The sequence below is a fragment of the Eptatretus burgeri genome, chromosome 14, assembly GCF_056783735.1.
Source record: "Eptatretus burgeri isolate ZD-2024b chromosome 14, Ebu_testis_v1, whole genome shotgun sequence".
NCBI lineage: Eukaryota > Metazoa > Chordata > Myxini > Myxiniformes > Myxinidae > Eptatretus > Eptatretus burgeri.
Window position 1 is genome coordinate 53,433,671 of NC_140974.1, and position 24,324 is coordinate 53,457,994.

The 24,324-nt window shown below is 42.8% G+C and overlaps 1 protein-coding gene across 4 annotated transcripts in view; it reads left to right on the plus strand.

Moving 5' to 3' along the window:
• UCKL1 (uridine-cytidine kinase 1 like 1) overlaps positions 1-24,324 on the plus strand; it is a 111,809-nt gene that overhangs the window by 53,514 nt on the left and 33,971 nt on the right. For all 4 annotated transcript variants that reach the window (XM_085854869.1, XM_085854867.1, XM_085854870.1 and 1 more), the window contains exons 8-12: positions 9,312-9,331; positions 11,779-11,877; positions 17,271-17,364; positions 21,572-21,634; positions 23,471-23,593. In XM_085854869.1, coding sequence (XP_085710995.1) covers positions 9,312-9,331; positions 11,779-11,877; positions 17,271-17,364; positions 21,572-21,634; positions 23,471-23,593 — 399 coding nt within the window. The remainder of the gene's footprint in view (positions 1-9,311; positions 9,332-11,778; positions 11,878-17,270; positions 17,365-21,571; positions 21,635-23,470; positions 23,594-24,324) is intronic.

The following is a 24,324-nucleotide window of genomic DNA, read 5'->3' on the forward strand; positions in this document are numbered from 1 at the left end:
ATTTCCATGCTCTTCAGCTTCCAGGGACTTTTGACTTCCAGTCACACCTGTTTTGGTAATTTGTTTGCAAGGTGGGTTAGGGATACCTTTTCTGGCTTGCTGTCTTCATGTTTGCGCACAAATTGGATTTTCTTGGCTGTTCAACTTTTCACCTACTCACCAATCCGACAGTTGTCATTCTGTGCACTTTGTTGAGCTCCATCAGGTCGCTACCTCCATCTCATCTCGGCAGGTATCGTCAGCCGGCCAACAGGCCAAAAAAGAAAGCTGGCAACCATGCTAAATATCTTCTGAAAGCCATGCTGAATGACATAGGGGTGGATGCCAAATTCAAATTTGCATATTTTCAGACTTGGTGGTCAGTTTTAACCATATATGGTCAAAAATGAGTTTTTCACTTTCAATCGCCATTGAATCTGCAATTCACTTGTGCTGTTGTCACACTAGATTGAGCACATCTCTTTTTTTCTAGGTTTGAAACTGCATGATGAAACGTAGGAATTTTAAAGGCAAAATCCTGTTTTTCTTGATTTCACTTTTTTAAAGCTAAATGTGTTAATTTCAGGAAAGGAATGAAGTATCCACAACATAACAAATGGGCTCTACTATATTCCAGAAAGTTTTTTTTTTTATTCAATCAAACATGTTAATAATAACTTTTCATCTTCACAGATTCACATTGAATAGGAGATAGCCCGATAGAAAATGGCCAGCCCTGGAGTGAAGCCGGTAAAAGTGTTGACGCAGAAGCAGAATACAGATTTGTTAGATCTTGCCCTCTGCCTGTTTTTTGCCAAGGCAAAAAGGTAGAACCCCTAAGGATCGGCTCATCTGTGGGAAAAGCTCGAATTTCGGACATTGTCATGACAAGAAGAAAATGTGGAGACACCAATTCAGCAGTTCTGGAAAATCTGAGGAATATTTCTGAAATACAATGGGAGTTGAGCTGTGTCCATTTGTAACAAAAAACTTGTAACAGTAACTTTACTTCTGAGAATCACTTCTTCTTCATGCAAGCCTGTGGCTGCTGGTTGCATCATTGGTTGAGGGCACAACTATGCTGCTGATGCAATGCCCTTATTACCAGTACACTGGTTCTCACTTTGCCAACCTCAGGAGGATGACAGGCCGAGTCAACCCCACCTGGTGTTAATTCAACAGCTGACAGGGGCTCAAACTCAGGACACTAAGATCCCAAGCCAGCCACCCTAACCACTCTAACCACTAAGCCAGCACCAAGCTTCTTAGAATCGTTTGAACAGACTGAGAAAGAAACAGACTTCCAATTCATGTTCCGTCTAAATCCTGACCGAGTGAAAATGTACAATGTGGCGACAATGTCCCTCTTCAAGAAAATCATGTCCATGGTTATAAGTGACCAAACAATGCGAGTCAGACTGGCCAATGTGCTCGATTTATAAGCAGCAGAAGGGAAGTATCATGTAAAATGCTTGGGTGGAGTTTGAGTGACCAGTGCTGGAAGCACAGAAAGATACCCCGTCCGAGAGAGAAACTGATAAAGTGTTCGACAAAATCTGTGCTAAGCTATTGACCGGGTTACTGTCTTCGACATGGGGAATGTTTGGAACAAACACCAGTGGATTTGTGAAACCATGGACGCAATCCCGCTATCTCGATATTTGTCAAGATCCCAGAGTTTCTATGATGATGTCAACCAATGTATTGGTTCCAAGGTTCGTTTTGTATGCCCGCTAAATGTCCAATCATCCCTTCTGATGTATCCCAGCGACCAATCGGATTTTGCAATTGCAAAGACTCTTGCAATATCGAAAGTGTCATCTGAGTCAGAAGAAGACAAAGTATTGCAAAATGTATCCCCACAACACGATTTTAACTTGCTGGAGCTCATCCACACTGCTCTGAAATTGAGGACGGAGTTGGAGAACATCTCTATCCACACATCTGCTTGGAGAGGGATTGATGACAAACAGCACGTTGAGATGATAGGTCCAGAGAATCTCTATTTGTTTCTGGGTGTTTTATTGGACAGAAAACCAGTACTGGAAGCCGCTGAGGATGATACCAGCCATGACTATTCAGCAAAAAGAACAGTTTGCAACTTGGTGCAGGACATCGTGTATGCTGTATCTACAAACGAGCTTACACCAAAGCATGTGGGATTGGAACGGTCTTTTCATCAGGTAACGTGTTTTGTGGAACTGGTTGATCTATTTCACTCAGCAGGCCATACAATTGGGATGGACACCATCAAACAAATCGATACATCGATTGCCAGCGATATTCTGAGACAGCTTGAAGAGAATGACAACGTTTATACACCAATTGCAATGACGCCTTATGTACCCGGAAAGTTGATTCTTGTCTCGCGTGACAACATTGATGTACGCGAAGACTCGTTGGATGGGAAAAATTATTTTCATTCGACTCAGATGATGTTATGGCTGTGAGGTCCTTGGGAAAAAGATACAGACGATGCTATTCCTGAGATAAAGAGTACGGAAAGAACCGATGCTTGCTTGAATGCCCAATCCTGGCTGTTGGCTAGTTTTAACATGAACGGATCAGGTCCATCATGGAGGGCTTTCAACGAAGCAGTTTGCATGGCTGACCCACCTCTCACAACAGCAGGAATGATGCCTATATTGCAGGCTCCAGCTGATTTAAATGACACAATGACAACTGTTATGAACATATTCAAGGCGATATCCAGAAACCTCGGTCATACGAACACGGCCATTGTTGTAGATCAACCACTTTACAGTTGGGCCAAAGAGTTAAGTTGGGCATGTCTGGAAAAATTCAGACATCACAGTTTTACTTGGTGATCGACATATTCTATTTAACTTCCACAAGACCAAGACCATCAGTCAGCATCTTGAAAGTTCTGGACCAGATGACGTCTAGGTTGAGTCTGGCTTATTTGTATGAAACAGCACTGAAGCTATGCTGGATGGTAAAGCCTATTATCGAGCGGTCCGGGGGCATATGTTAGTATACAAAGCCTTATTGAGGATTCTTTGTAAGAACGTCCTTGCCTGGCTTCACTCAAACAACCGGAAACTCCATCTTGACATGGAGGTTGAAAAAGTGGTGACCGCTTTCAATGGTGAAGGGAGTGGCAGTCCGACCCAACTCGAAGAGTTCGTTTTCGAACTGACCAACACAATGAAATTAGAAAACACTCAGGAACTGTTTGCCGAATTTAAACACCAGTTTGAAGTCTATCCGAATTTCCTGCTTTTGTGTTCATACATGGACATGATGGAAACCCTTCTTGACTTCATTATAGCCAATAGAGAGGGAAACTGGCAGCGTCATTTGGATACTTTCACAGCTATGTTTCCATAGATAACGGCGTACAATCACGCAAACAATGCGAGATGGGGACCAGTGCATCTGTCAGAAATCAGAGCTTTAGCAACCACAGCACCCGTGATGTACAATTAATTTCTCATGGACAACTTTGTTGGAAGATGCAGAAATCATTGGTTCAACCAGGTACCTGTTGATCAAGTAAGAGAATGGGTTTACCGCATGTGCAAGCTATCCAACAGTATCATAAGAATAACCCGCAATGACCTTGTAAGAGACAGATTTTGTAGCACGTGGGCAGAGAGATCCCATATCTCGCACAAAACAAAACATTTGCTTGGACTGAAAGATGATGATCGTGGTATACCTACTCATAAAGATGCTCTACCTTTTCGCTGGAAGAGTGGCGAGGCAGCAGTAAAAAGGCTCTGTCATGAATTTCAATGGTTCAATATATTCCGAGTGAGACCATCCATATTAAGACAAGTCGACGATATCCTGTACGAAGGTCAAGACAACAGTGCTGAACACGACCTCCTTAGAAGAGTCAACTCATTTCATTAACAACAAATGATGTAGCTACTACAGACATTGAATATGACCTTTTGAGTGCACAAGCATGAGGTGAGCTGTTGGTAAAAGCGAATGGAAAGAAACGATGAGTTGACAAGTGTCAAGTTCTTTGAGCCTCTGATAAAGAATAACTCAATAAATTTTGGAACCCTCTGAAAGACAAAGGTAACACCAACTCAGAATGACACAAAGATTGTGAAAGCAGACCGGAAGCTTATCCAGCAATTATTTAATGCATCCCGAGCTGGTAGAAAGGTTGAGCTTGAGAAGGTTCTCCAGCATGAGTTGTCCTGCCTCCCTCTTTCTCTGGCGAAAATGGATGGACAGATGAAGTCAACCTTGAAGTCAGATTTGCTTGGAATCTTATCCGTGGACGTAAGCATTAAATCGCCAGTGACCTTGCCCACATTCAACAGGCATTCCTGTGTGATTATCTGGCATCTGGCAATGATCCAATCACTCGGGAAACCAAAAGACTTTCAAACATTTGAAGATGATGGGAATGTGTTTCACCATGCAGTTGTAAACTACGACAGTTTCCTCTGTTCGAAGGATTGACCTTGTGTTCGATCAGTATCACACATCATCCATCAAGGGGCCAACCCAAAATAAGCGAGGAAAAGGAAAGAAGACACCTATGTTGACCGTAGCAACGTTCCTCTTCCCCAAGTGTGGGAGCAGTTCATTGGCCTTGATGAAAACAAGTCTGATCTGGTCAGATTCATTTGTGAAGATCTCATGAACAAAAGGAGAGGAACAGGAGCTAATTCACCGCTGGTGGCTTTGCTGAAGAAACAAAGGCACAGTTGAGTCTGCATGGAGAGATCCCTTAATTGTCAGCTAATCATGAAGAAGCAAACACTCATCTGGTCTTACAGAGCCTAAATGCCGCTAACACCAGCTTTGGCATAATTCAGGAAAGTGTAGGGATATAGATGTACTCATTATGCTACTCCATTTATTTTCTTCTGGAGATGTGGAGGTATGGATGATCGGCGGATTGACAAAGGAGCTGAAATGTTACCTTGTCCACCGAATTGTCAAAGAATTGACTCAACCAGTTACTGAAAATACAAAGTGTGTTCAAAAAGTATCCAACCTTAATTTTTCGTGCGTAAACAAATGAAGCTAGGGAGGCGTGGTTTGGTCCACGTATGTAGGTGATCCTAATCCGTATGCGTGAATATTTTCCCGCCTGCAGAAGCTGTCAGTCGCCGACAGACCGCCGATGAGTGAGGAAGTGTAAGTGAGCGCTGTCGGATTTTCGTTTTTGACAAAATGACGGAAAAACTTGAACAACGCCACTGCATCAAATTTTGTGTAAAGCTTGGCGATTCCCACGTGGAAACGATCCGCAGGATTGAACAGGCCTTTGGGAACGAAGCAATGGGCACCACACAGATAAAAGAGTGGTACAACCGCTTCAAAGATGGTCGCACATCAGTGGAAAGTGAAGCACGTTCTGGTAGGCCCTCGACATCCCGAAATGAGATCGTCATTGACCAAGTGAGGACCCTGCTGATGCAGGATCGTCGAATCATGATCAGAGAACTTGCAGACGAGGCGGGCATCAGGATTGGATCCGCTCATTCCATTGTGACTGAGGATTTGGGCTTAAGGAGAATCTCAGCGAAGTTCGTGCCAAAGCTGCTAACGATCGAGCAGAAGCAACTCCGTTTGGAGTTCGCACAGGACATGCTGGAGACTGTGAACAGCGATCCCAACTTCTTCAACACAGTGATCACTGGCGATGAGACCACAGTGATCCGTCATTTTGTCAAAAACGAAAATCCGACGGCGCTCACTTACATTTCCTCACTCATCGGCGGTCTGTCGGCGACTGACAGCTTCTGCAGGCGGGAAAATATTCACGCATACGGATTAGGGTCACCTACATACGTGCACCAAACCACGCCTCTCAAGCTTCATTTGTTTACGCACGAAAAATTAAGGTTGGATACTTTTTGAACACACCTCGTATGCTTGGTTTTCATGCGGTCACTGGTTGACACATGTTCGTTGCTAACAGGTGTCGGAAAGAATGCTTCTTGGAAAGTGGACATTGAGCATCCACACCCGTGAGAAGGACTTGGTCGAGATTGAGGCTTTGAACAGACAAAAGAGTTATTTTGTCGCTTATTCTGTAATTTCATATGTCGTGGAGTGAACTTCAATTTCCACTTGGGTTCAGCGTACTTGGGTTTAGGGAATCTTTAATAGGTTACGTACGTACATTTGGGAGAAATCTCCATCAATGAAACTCTCAAATTATTGCTCTAATCCAAGCCTTGTATATCAAAGCAGTGACGAATGGAGAAAATGATTGAACAAGCAGGATAAAAGAGAAATTGCCTTTCATCTGGGAAGGAGTAACTTTTCTCAAAGCTTCAAGTCAAATAACTTCTTTCTACCACTGGGAGAGGAGTGGAGCAGAGTCAAAACAATGTTTGTTCCGATAGGAAAGGCCCACATCCAGCCAATCAGAAAAGAGCACAAACAGCTCCTCAAGGTCCCACAAGGTTTGGAGGTACAGACATTTACATAGGATCAAGGGAGTGAATCATTACTTCAGCACGTTCTCAGCGTTGATAAGGAAAGACACTGAATTCTGACATTCTGACTGGTGCTGCTTATAGAACCTCGGCAGCTTTTACAATGCCTCGACAAATAAGAAATATTTAAAGTTATATTTAATCATGTTCTCATTGATATACTTAAGTTTTCCTGGAACTTATGCAACATTTCCAGGTTGTAACATAGTTCTAATCAATGTAACTGACAAATGACAAATTAATATCACAAATCAAATGTAACAGAAGGAAGATGGATGTTTTACAGAAAGAAATGTAACAGATGACATGGATAATTATTATGCTTACAATGGAATCCTTTCAACTGCAGCATTTTACCAAAGTTTAATGAATATTTTATGAGTGTGGGACAATGTCTTTATTCGCTCACACCATTTATAAATGCTTAAAGAGGAAGTAAACTTTGACACCAACCTTTATCAAGCTAAAAACTACTGATAAGTATCGTAATATCCACATATGTCAGGTCAGGTCAGGTATGGGAGCATGCGCCGGAGCAGCACGTCACTGCATCCACTTTCCGCCGGTACTCCAGAGGGCTCCATCTGGCCATCCCCCAGGCAGATGCATGGCCCATCCCCATCTCCTTGAAATGCTGATAAATCAACTGCAACTTCGAGGCATGTGGTTGGCACATTGGCCTCCTCCACTCACAAGGCTCCCTGGCTGAGAGATTCTGGTGAGTAGGATCAGCGTCAGGAAAATACGCCACATGACCATACAGCCGTAGGTGACACTCACGGACTATACAGGTAACACATCTCATTTGAGTCTCTCTCTCAGCAACCGCTCATTGGACACAAGGTCTGATCAGTGATAGCCATACCAAGGATTATCTGAAGAGAGCTGGTACCAAAGGAATTAAGTCTCAGTCTCAGATCCCTGGTCAGAGTCCAAGTCTCACATCCGTAGAACAAGACTGAAAGCACCAAGGACCTGAAGACTCAGACTTTTGTCCTCCTGCACAGGGACCGACAGTGCCACACCCCATGATCTAGTGAATCCATGACTCCCCATGCCTGATCCAGATGTCTATTGACATCTGGCTCACAGCTAGTGGAGACATGAATAGCACTGCCAAGGGAAGTGAATCACTCTTGACCTCAATATCCTCACCACAAACAGGTACAGACAAGATAGCAGCATCCAAGATGTCAATGAAAGCCTGGATCGTAATTTTGACCCAGGAAACCCATAATCCCAGTGGCTCAAACTCCTAATTCAGCACCTCGAGGACCCCCAAAAGGACATCCAGAGTCTCGGCAAAGATGACTGCATAATCTGCGAAATCAAGGTCAGAGATCTTGACATTCCCAAACAATGCGTCACAGCATGATCTCTCCGACATCCTCCCACAATCTAGTCCATACAAGTGCTGAAAAGTGTGGGGGCCAGTACACACCCATCACAAATTCCAGTTACAACTGGAAATAAGTCGGACATGGTATCACCACATTTCACAGCACTCTCAGTGCGAGAGTAGAGTTCAGACATCAGATCGATCAGTTTTGGTGGCACCCCACAAAGACCAAGATTCCTCCAGAGGGCATCCTGATTCACTGAATCGAACAGTTTGCAGAGATCAACATCGGCTGCAAGCAGCCCCTGCCAAAACTCTCGTCTGCATTCGGTGAGGACCTGAAGAGCAAGGATACGGTCAATCGTTGACCTCTTTGGTGTAAAGCCTACCTTCTCTGGGCGCTGGTGCTCAAGCAGATGGTGGTGAACCCTATCAATAATTATCCAAGCAAAGACCTTGCCTGGCGCTGAGAGCAGCGTCACCCCTCAGTCGTTGTTGCAGTCCTGGCAAACACCCTTCCTTTTCCAGAGAGGAACAACAACGCCCCTCTTCCAGTCAGTTGGGATGATGCCTGTGTTCCAGGCAGAGCACAGAACTTCATGCAGCGACATGAGTACAGCATTTCTATGTATGGACATATAGCAGACTCAAGGCCATCAGACTGTGGTGTGGATTTTCCCTTGTTTGCCAGCCAATCATTATAGCCCATAAACCATCATCTGTCAAGCACATTGATCAATCGTCATCACTGTGGTGACTGCTGTGCGGCCATGTTCTTCTTCCTCCCCCTTTCTCCCTATTGATAAAGATTCCCCTTTTGATTTAACATTGTGTCGCCAGGGAGCGGCCTCTGTAGTACCTAGCGAAATTGATGTCTTAACCATAAGACTAGCAGAACAAAAGTACTAAAGAACAACAAAAGCTGATCGTTCACAGGCTTGCTCAGTCAATCTTGTCCGCAGATTTGCTGCAGTCATGTGTTCTGAAGCACCAATTCACACGAAATTCACCCGGGGGATGTGGATATCTCTCCGTCTCATACCTGCCGGTGGCATCATTGTTGAAGATGTGCAACTTTTACGATAAACTATATATAATGATCTGAAATATTTATACTTTTCCCTAACGTTTCCTGCCCAAAGCTGGAGGGGTGTGGTGGGCATACATACTGCCTCATTCCTCCTCTCTCCACCTCTCCCTTTCTGCCTTGTTTAACTGATCCCCAGATTATCGTCTCACCTACATGCAATATTTGCTGTCACCATGCTGAATGTCCCAGGAATTAATAACTTTCTTGGTCCATGATAGGTGAAATTCACCTCTGTAATCGAGTGCAGGCCAAGGTCATGTTGTCGAGCCCTCTGACATCTCTTAATAATTCCGATGCATTGTTTTAATGGCACAATTTTAAAAATTCTCTTCTTTTCCAATCAGTTAGTTTCTTGGCATTATAAACAAGTATGTTTGTGTTGAGTTATTTTTGTATTATTTGTTTAATTTGTTATTCTCTTCCATCACTTTCCATGCACCGAATGCTCTTTCAACCCAACCAGAGGAAACTTCGCTGGGATATGTGAGGAAACTATACACCACCACCTACCCCACCCCCTCACCTTTTCCTCATCTCCCCTTTTAAATTTATGGTGATTCTAACAATCTGTTTGAAAAACAAGCTTCTGGTGGCAGCTGTGTGTCTCCTGCAGAATGTATGAGTTCCCAAATTTATCACCTTGTTCTTTCAGCCCTCCATTCTTTGAAGGTCATTTTCTCATGAGATTTAGTTAAATATTGGATTCAGTAAAATATCAATTTTTTTAAAAATTAAAACATTTTGAACATTCCTAAAGGCTTAAAATGTAGTTGCCTATTTTACGAATATAAAAATTTGGACAATTTTATGGTGCCCAGAATATTGTTCTTTACCAGTCTGGAATTGTCTCGACAAATTGGTTACAAGTTATTTTTTAAATTTTAACTGTACATTTTGTTTTTTTGGACAGACTTGCCACACAATTTGCCAAATGATGCTTGATAAACACAGCCTATCCCTGTCAAGCACCGGACGGCTACACAGGCCAAAGATTCTCATTACTTGTTTGGGCGAAGAGGTCTTTGCTTCCTTGGGCTCTGTACTGAGCTAACATTACAGAGTCTTCTGTGTTTGCTTAAAGAGATTCTCTGGGTTGTAGTTTCACTTAAATGTGTCAATTTCCAATATGAATTGTTCGATATAGCCAATAACAAAAACTAAAACAGATTAAAAAATAATAATAAACCAATGTCACCCGCAGGGTGACCCGTATCTTGCCAAAAGGTCACACTGAGGTGAACAGAGCTGCTATCCACCAGGAGCGACTCCTTGAGGAATATCTGCCGACGAGAGATTCCGATGAGAATCGTTCTACAGAGTAACCATGAAAAATACACTTTTGCCTAATCACGTCACCAAATGACGTCATAATGTCTCAAGCTTGACATATCTAGAAAGCACTCATCGAGGTGTTCAATTTGAGGTACTACACGATATGGTTCCTAAAACTTGAAAATTTGACCTTGGGGTCAAATATGTTTGACCTTAGGCACTAACCATGAAGGTCAAGGCCAATCGCCACCAAAAATTAATCAGCTGAGCGCCAGACCATGAACTATATTCCCATGAAGTTTGAAGACGATCCGATCAAAATTATTCAAAAAATAAGGGTTTCGTCGACTCCCCTGATTTGCGACAAAGGGACCTTGACCTTTGACCTTGACCTTCAAAATTTTATGCGCTGAAAGGGACCGCTATAGGCCTCTGATATGCGAAGTTACAAAAATTTCCAATGATAACTGTGCTCTCCAGAATTTTTTATACGTGATTACAGACAAACAAACAAAAAAATAAATAATAAAAAAAACATACAAGCTGACTAACATATCTTGCAAAAACTTCGTTTTGGCAAGATAATAATACTTTGAACTTGAAAAACCCAAAGAGAAAAAAAGCAAGGTATAGGATAATCATGGTCATACATAGCTGCCCGATGGTATGTTCAGCCATCCTGAACCACGAGACGACTACACCCTTCAGGCTCGTTTTGTACATACATGCACAGGCCCATAAAACGAGAGCTGAAAGTGCAAGAGTCAAAATGAGATGTGCTTTTGTTTTCCTCAAAAATTCTCCTACATGAAAGTATTAATTGACAAAAACACAATTTATTATCTGGTTACATAAGGAACTATAAGTGAAGCACAACTCTGTTTATGTTCATCAACTCCAACCCAGAGTATCCCAATAACCCGAACACTCTCATGTGGTGCAAAAGATCCAAGATGTTACAGGAACAGTAGTATCAGCACACCAATTTGAGATCAATTTGGTTATACACATTACACAATGCTAATAATGTCGAAGCTACATTTCCAAGTTTGTATCCATGGCATAAAAATAATTAAATCTGAAATGTTTTCAGAACTTGTTTTGAGTCCATGTGACTATAAACCTTTTGCACTTTGAGGCTTTTGTACACAATCATGTGCTGGGGTGATGCTGTGAGCTGTGCTTGTCATGCCGTTGCTACCAGGCTGTCTCTTTATATTGGAAATGCTTGTAAGAATCTGCATCTGTCATTCAAAAGTGTTTAAATCAATGTGGAGCTACAATTATTCACACACCACACACACCGGTGAATATGAGAATCATTACATCTAGTCTTGTAAAATAAACACGGAAAACTCGGTGATGCAATTGTCTATAAGATCTAAGTATCTGATGTGGAAAATTTGAATGGAAGTGAAAAAAAAAGTGTTCGGTCACAAATGTGGATAATTGTGTTTCCCCTTGATGTCATCAAAATGAACAATTTTACAGGTTTGTTGTTGATCGCTTCAACATATCACATTATAAAACTACTGCAGAGGCTCACAGCAGCCCCATTTTTCAAGGGAATTTTTGTGTTTCTCCCCCTTACCCAACCCCACCCCCCACCCCTGACTATTGTGTTGCATAAATGTGAATGGCGATTGTCACCATGGCAGGGCAGCCCTGGCCTCAGCACATCAAGCCCAACCACTCCCTGCAACATTGTCTGTACTTGAGAGCACACCGCAGGTCTGTGGAATGCACACCATCATCAGGTGAGCTGATAATGTGATGAAAAATGCCAGCTTGAATAAATAACGAGCCATGTTGTGTAACAAAGTGATAAGTGAGATATCGTTTTTTTAAATTGTAAGAACTGCATGCATTCTGCTTTTTATGAAGAGCAAGTTCTTTCTAACAAATGTAAAGGTATAAAATCTCTGTTCGTTCGTTACTTCATATGTTCGTATGCAACACATGGCTGCGGGTTTCCATCCGTTCTTGCATGGGTGTGGTGACGTCGCTAACGCAACGCCCCTGTAGATGAGAGCAGGATTTTGCCATTTGTTCAGCCGGATGGCAGCTCTAATTTGCCTACTCTTTCCGAATGGACACTGGGATTTGCACCAACTCATGCTGGCAGATGGGGTGTCCAGTTTAACACCCATCCTTATGATGGCACAGGCCTTGATGTATCACCTTGTCTGTAAAATGACAGGATGACAGTCAGGACCGGGTCTAAAATGGTGCCTCGGCATTGGGCCCAGACTCAAAAGGGGCCCATAAGACCAAAATTATTTCTAAAGTGTACACATCACAATACATTTCAATAAAGAGTGTATATATATATATATATATATATATATATATATATATATATATATATATATATATATATATATATATATATATATATATATATATATATATATATATATTAGTGCTACTTAAAAAAACAAACACACATAGTCATGTTGTTGTGTTTTGTTTTTTTCATTTGTCGAAGGCTTTCGTCATTGAGGACTATATAGTCCTCATGGAGGCCTGGTCTTAAATAAAAGAACTGCATAGATAGAAAAGTGAAGAAAGAGAGAATAGTCTAAGAGTTTTTGAGGAAGTAAAAAAAAAATCTGCTTTTTGAAAAGGGGAAGGTCACAAGTGTTTGTAAAGAGTTCCAGGGTTTCGCAGTGGAGGGGAAGATACAAACATCATCGCGGCCCACCCTTGAGTTGCCAATGGCCACACAATGATCATGCGATGTAGTGGCTTGTGGAGTATTTGTGGTCTCGCTAATGGCGGAGGTACACAAGCAGCAGGTTCTCGGGAGCAGGAGAGAGAGAGAGAGAGACAGAGACACAGAGACACAGAGACACAGAGACACAGAGACACAGAGACACAGAGACACAGAGACACAGAGACACAGAGAGACAGAGAGACAGAGAGACACGGACACAGAGACCTTTGCGGCGTAATTTGAGCGGGTCGTATTTTGAGGTGAGATTGGGAGAGTAGATAAGTCGGATTACTTTGAATTAAATTCTGTCCAGTAAGTATGTGGAGCTCGAACCTCCCCAGATGTGAGAGCAGTACTTTATACAAGGACGAATCAATCCTTTATATAGTTCTAACTCAGAGATGGTCAACTGGAATCTTTATCATGCAGTACATGCAAACGTATGAAATACTTTGCACGCAGCTTCACATCACAATTAACTAGCTTTCTAAATTGTACATTCAATATGCAATGCTAAATTATTTAATATACTGTTGTGGTTCTCGGAACCGTATGCATACAACAGGTAGGTGTCCCAAGCCTGTTATTCCATTATTATACGTGTAGATGGTCCCCTTCCTTTTGTATAGCGGGCAACAAGGGAGTGCGTTATGATGATCTAATAGCTAGGGTTGCTTAAATCATTTTCTCCTTCATTTCATCTCCACTCTTCTTTTCTGATGATTCCTGAGATAAATCAGCCAAGTGCGCCTTGGAGGCCAGCGCATGCAGCACCGCGGTGAGGGATCTGCTGCTCAGAGATTCTCGTTCCCGGGCGAGCCCTAAACCCGGCTTGTGCGGCGAGTGATGTGCGCTAGTTGGTGCTGGAATATTGACTGGAGCTTCCGATGGTCTGGGGAGAATTGCCGATTGCATTAGAAAGGCATGCAAGTAAATACCTCTTAAGAGGCTACACGAATGGTGTTTTTCACGACATGGGAAACACGGCCAGCACGACGCCCACACTGCACGAAACACGTACAGAGGCCAATAAAGCCGACTCCACGCCATGTTGGGCAGGATACGAGTGTGCGGGTAGAAGCGGCTTGTTCTTTTTTTAACCTCAATACCTGACACATATTGGTGTTCGCCCCGTACACACACTAGCAGAGTCGTGCGAACTCGAGTGCTGGCCACGTGCATAATGGCGGAACCACGCGCACTATATGGAATGTGCTTGAAAGCAGACACGTACACCGCTCGTGAAATGTGCATGGATTTATGCATGGCGATGTACCTTCGATCTTCGCTGGCAGCGGTGGATTCTCCACGGATGGTGAACCTCTTCTCGTCTCTGCAGCCAGTGAGGCTGCGATCGAGCCAGGGAATGTACAGTGTGGGCCACGTTGGCGTGCGTGGAACGAACGCGTTTATCGGCGCTGGTCGGACGCCCGAGCGGTCATGCGGGATCCTCGACCGCACGCCCGGGGTTTTTTCCAGGATGATTCGCGTGCCAATTTCGGTGTGGGCGATTCATGTCATCTCGTGGGTTCGGAGCGCAATGTTGCCGCAGTTTGGGGTGGCCTTGCCGGAAACGAAGTGAGGCTGTTTCCGGCCCAAGCTGGCGGGCCACATGAGGGGTCGGGGCCAATCGGAGCGCCCGATTCAGGTGATGACGTTTGGATTCGGCATTGCCCCTCCCTCTGAGTTGCGGGCCCTATGACGGTCGGGGCAGTCCCTCTTGCCCAGAGGGCCTGTGTTTTCCTGCTCCTCAACTCCGCATCCTCGTCTCCGCGCACGTCGACACCGCCACGACCCCCCTCCTGCTCCTCGACTCCGCCCACACCGCATCGACCCCACCCGCCAACCTGATCCCGCCCACTGCTCCACCCTCACCCTCTGGACTCTGCCCCTTCTCCACTCAGGCTCCTCCTTCACCAGCACAGTCTCCACACATGCGACTTGGGCCAGGGGCAGCGCACCCACTGTTGGGTACCACACCCCGGAGCATCCCCCCCCCCGCCCCCGAAACGTATTGGTGGCATGTCGTGCTATCGGGTGCACAGGTACCGATATCATAGCCTCAACCCGCCCCCCCCCCCCGGTTGCAAAACTTCCTATTGTGCGTGCGTGTGCGTGCGTGTGCGTGCGTGCGTGTGCGTGCGTGCGTGTGTGTGTGTGTGTGTGTGTGTGTGTGTGTGTGTGTGTGTGTGTGTGTGTGTGTGTGTGTGTGTGTGTGTGTGTGTGTGTGTGAGCGCGCTGGCGCCTGCCTGCTTAAGTAAGACTGTACAAGATTGTTATCATTTTTATTGTTATTATTTCCGCATTGAGTCTGTGCTGTGTCCCCTTTTGTAAATTACCTGTTTATTGTCGCACCACACGCTTCTTTCTATCTCTGCACAACACACCCCAATAAATCTTCACTGTGCCACATAGCTTTCCTCGCCTGCTAGTAAATAAATAATTAACATTAGGAATGTTCCCTGCTCGTTTTTGTGTTTTCTTCCATTGATCCAGCATGGTCCGAATCCGAGCTTAGCCGGGACTTTATTCCCAACGATCCGTTCCTTTTAGCCCGGTACGTCCTTGGCAGTGTCGCTCGGCTGCGTCAAATCAGGTAAAGTCACCCGGTTTGGACAAGGTGTACCGAGGGCGTGTTTCCCTTGTAATAAAATCACGCGATTAATTAGGAAACCCGATTAATCCATAGACGGGAGGGACCCTAGGTCACGCGGTTTAGTTATTGGCGTCCACGGTCGGTTAAGAGACCCGCCGCGTCACGGAATTATCCGTGTGTGACAGCCTACAATTCCGGGGAGTCTGGTGGGAATCGACATAGCTTCCCCCACCTATTGGTCTTCTCACCCGACCCCCAACAATACATATATACTAGCATATACCCTTGCTCCGCACGTTGTTGAATGGGTGGCAAAAGGTGGATGAGGCATAATAGTTGATGTTATTGGAAGCTGGGGAGGGTGTCATTCGGGATGTGATGCACTATGGTTACCTGTCCTTAGTTTTCTAAAGGACCTCCCTGTAGATGACATTTTCGGTGAGTGTTTTGTTGCTGAATAGTCCTCGTGAGGAATTATTGTCCACTTTGATAGATGTATAGGAGTAACCTCTTGCACGTGAAAATGCAACATATACTTGGCCATGGGAGAATATAGGGGCTGGGAGGTATATTCCGAGTTTGTCAAATGTTTGGCCCTGGGATTTGTTTATGGTCATCGAGTATGCGAGTCTGAATGGAAATTGCATCCTCTGCAGTGTGACTGGAAGGTTGGCGTCTGATGGGGCAAGTTTAACATGATATAGGCCTAGCCCGAGACTGAACAGGAGCAGTAATATTTTTTTAAAATAAATCTTTACTTTAAATACAATGTTTCTTCTTACATTTTTTTTGTGTCAAATTCACCTTCTGAGGTAGTCAGCATGCGCAGAAGAGGGTTTTACATTGCAGACGCTGTTTTTGAGGAGTGGCATTACGCCTCTTGGTGGTGACGGTCTGTCGACGACAGACGTAATGACGTCAGCGAATGACCGATGATGTCATGACGGAATTACCCCTCTCAGCAGTGGCGTCACACGTCGCCGTGCAAACGAATGTAAAAATTAGAAAGTCGCCCAAAATTCCCAAACCTGTCCGTCTGGCGCGATCTCACATAGCCCATGCTGTTCATTAGACCACAGAGCACCCGCATGACGAAAGTAGCGACAATCCGTCCGGCAGTTTTGGAGGAGAAACGTCAAATTACACGCAGACGTTAACAGAAATAACATATATATATATATATATATATATACATATATACATATATACATACATATATATATATATGTATATATATATATATGTATATATATATATATGTATATATATATATATGTATATATATATATATGTATATATATATATATGTATATATATATATATATATATATATATATATATATATATATATATATATATATACATATATATATATAATGTAATGTGAATTTTAATCTGCAAAAGGGATTTGCTGAAACAAAAAAATAAATAAATGAGAACCACTCTCCATTCATTCACCTTGAGCCACACCCATTCCTGAAGCATTGTATGTTTCAGTGAGTGAGTGAGTTCATACTCGTTCTCAGATATACTGTAATCTGTATAATAAACAATGTAATGTTACATGAATTGAGCAAATGCAATGGGTGAAGATTAATTAGGATAGGATGGGGCATCATAAGACATGACATTCACTGATAATTTTTTCAATGTTATACAAATTAACCAATAAGTGAAACCACCTGTTGTACAGTGATCAACTTTGTCAGTTTATATATAACTTTGCAAATGACTTTCATGTTTCAAGTTTGATCAACTGATTGTCAATTATTTTGTCTTCCTGTGCCCCTACTTTCTTCTGCAATGCATGACACTGACATAACTGTCTTTTCTTCCAGGAATAAAGATACGAGTCGGGATGAGTTTATCTTCTACTCAAAACGACTCATGCGGCTTTTGATAGAACATGTTTTGTCTTTCCTTCCTTTCAGGGTAATTATAATAGTATTGATGATGATGATGATGATAGTGATGAACAGAAAACAATTTGAGCTCGATCTTGATTCTCTTTTTTCTGATTGATGCCAAAGCATTTTATAAATTTGTACACCGTGAAAAATTTGCCTCAAATAAGGATCATTTAAAAAAAAAAGAACTTTTAAAACTGTGTCAAGACTCGAGAGTTCATGGAACATCTTACCCCACAGTCTTGAGAAAAAGGACATGGCAAAGGTCTTTTAAACTCTTGCTTTGTGTTTCCGAACACGATTTATATTTCATACGAGCTGCCAGTTTGACTCAATCGTGATACTCCCCAATGCCGAGAGCATGAGCGGCACACTTGATTGTTCAATATGGTGTAAATTTTGTCCAAGTACTACAAACAACGTGAACCCATTGCTTAACACACAGCGAAAAACGAAATAGTAAAAATCATGATGCTTGATGTTTTTGTTTTCATAATTGTAATAATAAAAAAAAAATTATATATATATATATATATATATATATATATATATATATATATATATATATATATATATATATATATATATATATATAATTTTGTCAGAACAAAGGCACAGCGTTTTGACCACATAATGTCCTTCAGCTGCGAGTAAGCACATTTGCCAAGTGTTTTTATACCCTTCAAAAGAGAGGGAATGAGATGAGGGATGGGCATTAAATGAGAGGGTGAGATGAGAGGAGTTTGCAGCCGGAGGGAAAATAGGGTTGGGTGGGGTTATAAGACAAGTATGGAGGAGCAGAAGTCTGCAAAACAGGTTGTAATATCTCATACAGCATCACTTCCTCATTAGCCTGGTGTTGGCTTAGCAGTTAGTGTGGTGACTTAGGATCCGAGGGTCCTGAGTTCTTGCTCCGTTGGCCACTGAATCAACACCAGGGGGTTGACTCAGCCTGTCATCCTTCCGAGGTCGGTGAAATGAGCACCAGTATACTGGTAATAGGGGTACTACATCATCGGCATACCCGCGCCCCTAACCAATGATGCAACCAGCAGCCAAAAAGGAAGCACACGAGGTGAACTTCCTCATTGCTTTATGAGTAAATGAAAAAAAGAGGAAATATTATTCAGTTCTGCTAGATAGATATATATATATATATATATATATATATATATATATATATATATATATATATATATATATATATATATATATATACCTATATAGAAGTTATATAGGTTAAACCTATATACATATATATGTGTATGTAAAACGGGAAGGGTTAAGACTTCTATATAATAAAGTAGCCATATTTCATTGTTTCTCCGTCCATCCCTCTGTTTGTCACGCTGTTTTCGCTGTGATGTCGTTACGTCTGGGACATTATTACAGCATTACATCTCGTGCTCGGCTCGGCATTTATGGCAGTGTATTGTTCATTACTCAATGAGAAATGCATTTTGAAATTTGGCAAAAAAGAAACAAAGACGACGTAGCGTCTGATCCCTGAGAACGTAAATCAAATTCATCATGTGTTTTGGTAAATAAGGGTGCATATTACTAAAATTAACACTGGTTTCTTAGCAGTAAACAAAATGTTTCTGAAATAAAACCTTTTGCAAATACTGGCTGTTAATAAATTGAATATGCCTGGTGTTGGCTTAGTGGTTAGGGTGGTGAGCTTGGGATTCTGGGATCCTGAGTTCAAATCCTCCTCGGCTGTTGAATTAATACCAGGTGGGCTTGACTGCCTTTCATCTTTCCGAGGTTGGCAAAATGAGTGCCAGCATGCTGGTATACTGTGTCAGAGTGGTGACCTGTCCAGGACTGTGCCCAGTAGCTGAGGAGACTGCTGAGGCAGCACCAACGCTCTGCACAGCGTATGGTCCCAATGGATGTATGGAATAAACTGTATTACTGTACTGTGACATATACAGGTTATGTTGGTTCAACTACTGTCACCGAAGTTATGGGATCAATGCTCGTATTTTGTAGTTGCGGCGGGTATGAGTTACGAAAGGGCAGTCAATTCAAATTCGCCACGTAAATGTGTATCGTGTGGCGTGTCATGCCACTCCCGGTGCGAGACCTTGGATCGTTCATTGACAAATCTGAACCATCGCTCCATGACATCCCTTCGATCCCAATATCATTAAAGTAGCTATTCCACTAAACGGTCTCCCTTTACTTCTTTTCAAGAAGCAATGAATCAAGAAGAACACTAAGCAGCTGAAGATGTATTGATCACTGATCATTTCTCTGTTGCTGTATGGATCTGTGACCTGGACCACAACTGCAACAAATATATGCAGGTTTTTTTGTCTTCAACATGTGATGTCTTCGAAACCTGGAGAGCATGCGTTGGTTCCACCATTTCATGAATTATCATGTCCGTCAAAGTACTGAATGCATCAGCCTCTTACTTCATCTCTCCCACGCGAGCGCTGTCTCTAATCGTCTAATGGTATGGACGTCTCCACCATATGCCACCTCATCTGCCATTACACCAACTCTTCAACATCAATCCCTCCAAAGCCGAATGGCGTAGACCCAGGGTTCGACACAAATCAAGGTTTCTTGATTTGATCAAACATGACTTGCAGATAGCGAATATCAGCCCTATCCCTGCCCCTAATCTCATTAGAGACTGGTGGAGTCAGATCATCAATGGAGTGCCAATGCTAGATCACCAGCAAGGCCCTTAAAGTCAAGTAATTCATTGTGACTGTCACTAGTCAGTGGGTTTTGATTTTTTTTTTCAGCTCTTACCCATGAAATGTGGGTCACTAAGAGAGTGAGAAACCACAACAAATCACACTCGGTAGTAAATGTACGCAATTCACCAGTGATGTCATGTACAGATTGTGAATTTGCTCTGCCAAGGATGAGATACATCAGCAGATTACATCTGTAACCTGTGTCCTGCTGCTGTGCGAGTAAAATGCTATTACCCACTGCTTGTGTCTGGCAACCCAATTGATAAATACATGTTGTTTGGTTTCATCCACTGTGTGTTTCGTCGGGTGTTATTCCCTCAGTTTACTGAAACAAGCTTCCAAGATTACGCTTTATGCTTGTCTGAGATCAAGTCAATAATTATTGTTCCTCTTTCCATACTGTATCCTCGTCAAAGCTCAAGTAAATGGTGCCTGAGTCAAGCTGTGTGTCCCTCCTCTGGGAATATCATGCGGTATGTCTTCCTTCTTGTCTCTGTCATATACAGTTTGCCACAGTTATACACCAGTGGTATGCAGTGTCCCCTGTTTCCAGTAAGCTGGTACTCATTTTGCCGACCTCGGAAGGATGACAGGCTGAGTCAACCCACCTGGTGATGTTCAACAGAATGACAAGGGCTCAAACTCAAGAACCTTAACCGTTAAGCCAACTTATTATTAGTACTAAAAGTTGATAATCCATTCACCTATCCATCCATTGGGACCATACTTTGTGCAGAGCATTGGTGCTGCCTAAGCAGTCTCCTTGGCTATTGGGCACAATCCTGGACAGGTTGCCACTCTGACATGGGATACCAGCAAGCTGGCACTCATTTTGCCAACCTCGGAAAGATGACGGCAGAGTCAACCCCATCTGGTATTAAGTCAACAGCCGAGCAGGATTTGAACTCGGGATCTTAGGATGTCACACCCACCACCCGAACCATTAAGCCAACACCATGCATGCACAAGTTGATAATGAGAAAGTGAAATGAAGGCTCGTGTTGGTAAGAAAGTTGTTCTGTATGTATTGGAACCTATTTTTCAGATACTTGCTTCGATATTATCTGTCTTTCACTGCCCTCCACCTCCTCCAATCCCCAATTTTACGCTTTTCCTCTTCTCCCTATCTTTCCCAATCCCTCCATGCTAAGATTCTTCCGATAAGTGACTTTAATCCTTGTCCCCCTGCTTCTACCTCGTAGATTATATGAACACTTGGCAAATGCCATGATTAGACCGACATCGATGCCATTCTATGGTTAAAATATTTGACCTCTAAACCCTTGTTTTCAGATTATTATTTTTATAGTGGCGGTTGTAATGTCCAGACTTTGAATGTGATGTCTCACAACTCTTGTCTTAATACTTTGCCAGAGCAGAAAAGTGGACTCATTTTGTTGTTTTTCTTGAACCTCTAACCTGCTTGGAGACCAAAGCAAACACACAACTTGCTTTTGTTGTTACTTTTTAATGTACACCCATCATTTCAATTTTGTTTTGTTTTGTTTTTATCAGAGTGTCACTGTGGAAACTCCTCAAGGCACAACGTATGAAGGCAAGAAGTTTGATGGAAAGCGAGTATGTTATTACTCTATGACACTGGTCACTCGTATCGTTATGTGCGCATCACAGTGCAATATGGGGGTCATGGTGGGGGTAGTAATCAAAAACTATATGAAAGGATGTGCAAGGCTAACATTGACAATGATAATGAAACATAGAGGAAGAAGGGGCACAGACAAGGGTTGGATTGACAGACAAAATAAATTAATTTGGGCCAACCTTTGAGAGAATTCACAGACGAGGACCATTTCCTGGAAGGATCATTTTAATCATACATTCATCCAAAACAGAAATAAGATACAGGGGGATGGGGGAGGGGTAGAGGGAAACCAACAGCAGATTGAGTGACACAAGAGAATGACTGTGCAGAGCATTGGTGCTGCCTAAACTGTCTCCTTGGCTATTGGACACAATCCTGGACAGGTCGCCACTCCGACACGGGATACCCGTAAACTGGTACTCATTTTGCAAACCTCAGAAGGATGACAGGCAGAGTCAGCCCCACCAGATATTAATTCAACAGCAGAGTGGGATTTGAACTCAGGATCCTAGGATCCCAAGTCCACCACCCTAATCATTAAGCCAACACCAGGCATGAATGTCAAATTATAGGAAAGGCCAATTAAACGTTTGAAAGTTAAAACCAACAACCAAGACCCTTAATGGGCAACACATAGCCTCCTAGTGTCCACAGCCAATGACACTCCTTGTGATAATGTTCTCTATGTCTCAGACGATGACTGTGCCAAATCTGGTGCTTCGTTCCACCTGGTCATAGTCATTACAACATTTTGCCTGATGCCACCTGCTCACTACTGTTTTAAATGCTGACCATTAAGCAAGGCAGCAGCACATACCATTTTAAAAGTCTTCTGTATAACTTAGTTGGGGTTCAAACCGTCACCTTCCCATACCCAGAGTGGACACTGCAACCATTATGCAACCATGTTGATATCTAACCATTAAATTATTGAAAAGTTTTCTGTTTATAATCCCTGATGTTGAAATGAGTTGTTTCCTCTGCCACCTCAGGTGGATTGAGGTTGTGTTTTCACCCATGTCTGTCTGTGAGCAGGCAATCTGTAAAAGTTGCGAACGGATTCGGATGAAACTTGGTGGACAGGTTGAACGTGTGACAAGGACGAATTGATTCGATTTTTGTGAAGATCCGGATCCGGGAATTTTTTCAGCGGTCCATCACCATTGAGTGATATGGCCAAAAACGATAAACACTATATCACGATATCTCAAAAAGTGATGAATGGATTCTGGCGAAACTTGATGGACAGGTTGGATGTGTTCCAAGGACGAATTTATTCGATTTTTGTGAAGATCCGAATCCGAGAATTCTTAAGTGGTTCTTCACCATTGAGGGATGGGGCCAAAAACGATATATATAGCACAATATTTCAAAAAATTGTGGAGAGATTATGGCACACACTTGGTGGATGAGTTGGGTAAGTGACAAGAACATGTCGACTAGATTTTGGTGAACGTCCGGATGCAGATCCAGCCTATCAGTGGGATGCAAAACGTAAACTGTTCAGCATTGCGGACGGATACATTCCACTGAGTGGAATTTTTAACCATTCTAGTTCACTTTAATCCACTTTAACCATTCTAGTTAAAGTTGTTTTGGCATGAAATATGAATTACACTTGTATGTAAGGGAACGTTTTGTTCAAATGAAACAATTGCAGTGTTACACTTGAAAATGAACATTGAAAACAAACACTCTGGGGTAACTAGCTTTGGTGGAAAGCTTGGGAGATCAAGCGAAGCTGTAATCTCGTTTGACACAAGCATGCTGTCCCATTTCACTTGTTTTTTGTTTTGTTTTGTTTTTTACAGATCACGGGCGTATCAATCCTGAGAGCTGGTGAGACAATGGAACCGGCACTTCGAGCCATTTGCAAAGACATCCATCTTGGAAAGATTCTTATTCAGACGAATCACTACACTGGAGAACCCGAGGTTTGTATTGTGTGGTGTTACAGTCATAAGATGCAATGGACAAAGACATCTGGATTGATTTGTGAATTTATAATTGAGCTTTCTGCAGAGATTGAAATGAGTTTAATTCTACATTTTTATAGCAGTCAAAAATGCAGGACAGTGCTGTATATCCTGAAAAAGATAAATGACAACATTACCACTTTGACACAAACAGGTATTGTCTGCTTGCTCCAGCTGCTGTTATTTGGTTATTCTCTCTCTCTCTCTCTCTCTCTCTCTCTCTCTCTCTCTCTCTCTCTCTCTCTCTCTCTCTCTCTCTCTCTCTCTCTCTCTCTCTCTCTCTCTCTCTCTCTCTCTCTCTCTCTCTCTCTCTCTCTCTCTCTCTCTCTCTCTCTCTCTCTCTCTCTCTCTCTCTCTCTCTCTCTCTCTCTCTCTCTCTCTCTCTCTCTCTCTCTCTCTCTCTCTCTCTCTCTCTCTCTCTCTCTCTCTCTCTCTCTCTCTCTCTCTCTCTCTCTCTCTCTCTCTCTCTCTCTCTCTCTCTCTCTCTCTCTCTCTCTCTCTCTCTCTCTCTCTCTCTCTCTCTCTCTCTCTCTCTCTCTCTCTCTCTCTCTCTCTCTCTCTCTCTCTCTCTCTCTCTCTCTCTCTCTCTCTGTGTGTGTGTGTGTGTGTGTGTGTGTGTGTGTGTGTGTGTGTGTGTGTGTGTGTGTGTGTGTGTGTGTATATATATCTCTCTCTGTATGTATATATAT